This window comes from Apteryx rowi, unplaced genomic scaffold (genome assembly GCF_003343035.1).
Source record: "Apteryx rowi isolate R43461 unplaced genomic scaffold, aptRow1 scaffold_83, whole genome shotgun sequence".
Classification (NCBI taxonomy): domain Eukaryota; kingdom Metazoa; phylum Chordata; class Aves; order Apterygiformes; family Apterygidae; genus Apteryx; species Apteryx rowi.
Window position 1 is genome coordinate 211,652 of NW_020451127.1, and position 4,357 is coordinate 216,008.

The following is a 4,357-nucleotide window of genomic DNA, read 5'->3' on the forward strand; positions in this document are numbered from 1 at the left end:
CCCCTGCACCCCCGGGGGGGTCCCTTGCACCCTGCTCCCCCTGTCCCGTGCGTCCCCGGGGGGTCCCTTGCACCCGCTGCCCCTTGCACCCCGACTTGCACCCTGCCCCGTGCACCCCCGGGGGGTCCCTTGCATCCCCAGCCCCTTGCACCTCCCCCTTGCACCCTGCTCCGTGCACCCCCGGGGGGGGGGTCCCATGCACCCTGTGCTCCTCGTACCCCCCGGCACCTCCTGCCCCTTGCACCCTCCTTGCACTCTGCTCTGTGCACCCCCGGGGGTGCCCCTTGCACCCTGCGCTCCTTGTACCCCCCGGCACCCCATTCGCCTTGCACGCCCCAGTGCGCCCGTCCCTATGCTCCCTCGGGGGTGCTCTGTGCATCCCGATCGGCACCCTGCCCCGTCCATCCTCGCGGGTGCCCCTTGCACCCTGCTCCCCTCGTACCTACCCCCCCCGTGGCATCCCCAGCCCCATGCACCCCCATGCATCCTGCCCCGTGCACCCCCGGCGGTGCCCCTTGCACCCTGCGTCACGGGCATCCCCATGGGCACCCCCCAGCCCCCCTGCCCCACGCGCCCCTGTGTCCTGTGCACCCCGACAGGCATTCTCCAAAACATCCTGCCCCCCATGGGTGCCCCTTGCACCCGCTGCACCCTGCACCCCGATGGGCCCCCCCAAGTGCACCCTGCCCCTTGCACCCCAATGGGTGCCGCTTGCACCCCTGGGAGTAGCGTGTCCCAGGACAGGGTGTGGGGAGGGTCCGGGGTGTCGCACACCCCACACCGGGGGGGCAGGAAGGGCGGCAGCTCCTGCCCCTCTGCAGTGTTTCCCCATCTCCGGCAGCCCCTCGCCTGCAGCCCCTCGGCCGGATCCCAAGGTTCCTGGTGATCCACGATTTCCCCGCTGGCATCCCAGAGCTGCCAGGCAGGGGGACGAGGAGCCGCCGCGGGTGCCCTGCCGTCCCCCGGCCTCCAGCCCGCAGCAGAGCCGAAGCGGAGGCTTGGGGTGACCCCGGTGGCACGGCCTCCCCCAACCCACCACCCCATCCTTCCCACTCCAAAGCATCTCCGGCTGCCCGGAGCCGGCATGCGAGGGAAGGCTGGGCAACGCGGCGGCTCCRTGCTGCTACCTGCCAGGGTTTCACTTCTGTGAAAATACGACAGACATCGTCCGCTCCGCGGTTGCCGCCTTGCTGCTTTTATTGCGCCTGCTGCGAACGCCCGGGCTCCCCGCGGCACGAGCGGCCCCCGGCCGGCCTGCCCGCTCGCCCTGGCACCGCCGCGAGGAAGAGGGGCCACGCGCCAGCCCCCCGCGCACGGTTCGGAGCCCGACGGCGCCCCGCGGAAAGGAGCATCTGTCCCGGGGCTGCCCCGGCGCTCGGCCGCGGCGTTTCCAGCCCGGCTGGGAAGGGGAGGCCGGCTGAGGAGACGTCGTGCCAGGTGGGCTCCTGGCCCCGGTCGGCTCCTTGGGACGCTTGGGCTCGTGCCGGGCGATCCGGCAGTCCGATGCAGCAACGTGGGTCTGGAAACAAGCGGGGCGGGAGCTCAGCCCCGGCACCGACCCCACTGCGAGCGGCGCGGACCGGACCAGCGTCCCGGTCACGCTCTCCGGGGCCGTGACAAACACGGTGGCAGCAAACCGCCCCGTGTCCCAGCAGGGCCGGCGGCATCGTCGCCAGTGCGGCGCCACTGGGCGCGAGCGTGTCCGAGTGCGTGTGCCGGCCGCTCCGCTCACTGCTTGGGACAGGCGTTCCCGAGCAGGGCCGGCCCGTTGCCTGCCGCCACCATGTGCACCGTGTCCTCCAGCTTGTAGAAGGCCTGGAAGAGATCCGGAGAGGTGGCACAGCACTCCAGGTACCGCCGCAGCGTGGCCAGGCTCTCCCGGACCTCCGGCTCCGAGGGGCAGGGCCGCGCCGCACCAGGCTCCTCTGCGTCCTCGCCCTCGGCTGAACTGGCCATGCCCCCCTCCCAGTCGGCCACCTCGGTCATCTCCGCRTCTGCTGGCTCCCCGAAGCAGTCCAGGCCCTCGTCCATCAGCGCAAAGCGCTCAAACTGCTCCTGGCTGAGCCAGCCGGGCGCCTGGACYGCAGGGAGGCCGGGGGCATCCAGGCTGGGATCGGGGCCGAAGCCGGCAGCCCGGAAGCAGCTCGTTATGACCGCCGGGTGCACGTCGCCCCAGGCCTGGACCAGCATGTGCAGGGCGTCCAGGAGCGTCGGCCGCTCCGCGCCGCGCTCTGCCGGACTGCCAGCACGCAAGGGCAGCCGCGTCAGCATCCGCCGCCGGTAGTGGCCCTTGAGGTCCCGGATGATGCCACGGTCCAGGGGCTGGACCAGCGTCGTGGCCGGGGGCACGAAGACCATCCGGACGTTGGAGAGCTCGAGGTAGGGGTGAGCCTCGTGCTTGTCGAGGAAGAGCACGACGCTCTTGCCTTTCCGCTGCATCTCCTCGTTGAACTCCCGCAGCCACTCGGCAAAGAGAGGCGCCGTCATGCGAGCCAGGCTGCTGGCGCGGTAGGTCCAGGGCATCTGCTCCAGGTTAACGCCGCGCAGGCAGCAGGGCCCGGGGCTCTGCCCCACCGCCAGCAGCGCTGCCTTCTCGGAGCCATCGGCGTTGGTGCAGAGCAGGAGCGTGAGCCGGTCGCTGGGGCCGGCTCCCTCACCGCGGGCCGCCTGCTTGGCAGGGAGCGCTCCGGGTGGGATGGCCCGGAAGAGGACGCCTGTCTCCCCGCAGTTGTAGATCTCGGAGGGCGTGTAGCTGCGGAGCAGGTCGGGCAGCACCGTGCTGGCCCAGTGCTCTGCCGTAGGCTGCTCCGCGTCCTTCTTATCCCGGGGCGGCTTCTTGAAGGTGATGTTGTGGCGCACTTTGAAGCGGGCCAGCCAGCTGCTGCTGGGCTCGAAATCGGGCTTGCCCAGGGCCTCGGCRAGGTTTTTGGCCTTGACTTGCAGGAGCGGCCCGTTGACAGGGAGGTCAGCCGCGCGGGCGCTCTCCACCCACCGCAGCAGGGCGGCCTCCACGGCCATGTCCTTCCCCTCCCGCTTGCGCTTCCGCTCGGGGTTGCTGTTCTGGTGCCACTCGCTCAGGATGCGCTCCTTGTTCTTGATGATGCGGCAGATCTGCGGCTGCGACACCCCGAACCTCTTGGCCAGCTCGCTCTGCGACACCTTGGGACCGTCCAGCATCTCCAGCACGCGCACCTTCTCGGTGAGGGACAGCTCCTTGCGCTCCTTGCGGGGCGCCCCCGCCTCCGCCGGAGCGCCCAGGGAGCTGCTGGAGCAGGCGGCGAGGCGCCGGTAGGGGCTGCCGGCGGGCGGCGCGGCCCGGTGCTCCGCGAAGGCCCTGCCGCAGTTGCTGCAGATGTAGGAGCACTCCCCGGCGCGCRCCAGCCGGTGCCGCACCAGGTCCGGCTTCTGGCCGAAGCCTCTCCCGCACTCGGCGCATTCGTGCAGCGGCTCCCCGGGCCGGGAGCGGCGGCTCTCGAAGGGATCCGGCTGGGGGCCAAATCCCCCGTCGCCGGCAGCGCCCGGCTCTGGCTCAGGGATGCTCCGGTAGCCGCAGCTCTGCTCCAGAGGCGGGCCGGGGAGGTCGCTCCGGGTGGCGCGGCGCGGTGGCGGCAGTGGTGGGGTGCCAGGATCCGGGCATCCACCAGGCTCCGACACCCCCTCCTCACTCTTCACCTTCTTCGCTGGCCAGTCGCCTGCGGGAAGAAGCACGCGCAGGAGCGAATACTCCGCGCGTCCGCGAGAAATCCCACGGGGCCAAGCCCCAAAAACTGTGCCCGGGTCGGCGGGTTTGGCCCGGACGACGAGTTTGCCCGTGCTCAGCAGCCAGCAGGGCCCTCGAGCCACCGGCGCTCCCGGCGAGACGCCGCGCTCACCTTGGGAAGGGCCGGCGGGCACCGCTCGCTCCTCGGGGCTCCGCGGCTCCCGGCAGCGCGCCTCTTCCCCTCGCTCCACCTCGGCCAAGATATCCGGCTTGGCGACGCCGTAACCTGCCGGCGGAGAGCGGGACGGTGGCCGCAGCCGTGATTTGGGGGAGGCCGGGACCCCGCGCGCCCCCCTCCCCAAGCGGCGCCCCCCGGCCGGGCCTTACCCAGGGAGACGAGGCGCTCGTAGTCCTCCTTCATGGCTCCGCGGGGCTCCGGCGACGCCGCTCGCCTGGGGCTGCGCGTGGCGGCACCTGCGGAGCGGAGAGAGCGGCGGGGAAGGATGCGCCGCAGGGGCGGCCGGTGGTGACGAGCTCCGGCGGGGGGGACAGGGACACCCCACATGGGGAGACCCCGCACAGGCACCGGGGTGGGGGGGACGGGGACACCCCCGGTGGCGGGGCCCTACCTGGGCTGCTCCCCACCGCGGCGCCGCC

General features: G+C 72.4%; 2 protein-coding genes across 3 annotated transcripts in view; one reads left to right on the forward strand and one right to left on the reverse strand.

Annotated features, from left to right (window-relative positions):
- The window catches only part of LOC112977391, a 41,599-nt gene that overhangs the window by 13,357 nt on the left and 23,885 nt on the right, over positions 1–4,357 (forward strand). The window contains exons 7-8 of the mRNA XM_026089715.1: positions 1,970–2,964; positions 3,110–3,199. Of these exons, the coding sequence (XP_025945500.1) occupies positions 1,970–2,964; positions 3,110–3,199 (1,085 nt within the window). The remainder of the gene's footprint in view (positions 1–1,969; positions 2,965–3,109; positions 3,200–4,357) is intronic.
- LOC112977408 (tigger transposable element-derived protein 3-like) lies at positions 1,200–4,308 on the reverse strand. 2 transcript variants are annotated; one of them, XM_026089747.1, is made up of 3 exons: positions 4,088–4,308; positions 3,873–3,986; positions 1,200–3,692 (listed from the first exon to the last, which is right to left on the reverse strand). In XM_026089747.1, the coding sequence occupies exons 1-3, from the start codon at positions 4,263–4,265 to the stop codon at positions 1,729–1,731; spliced, it is 2,256 nt and encodes a 751-aa protein (XP_025945532.1). In that variant the 5' UTR covers positions 4,266–4,308; the 3' UTR covers positions 1,200–1,728. The 2 variants fall into 2 exon arrangements, with proteins under 2 accessions (XP_025945532.1, XP_025945531.1); XM_026089746.1 differs by having other exon boundaries at positions 1,200–3,986.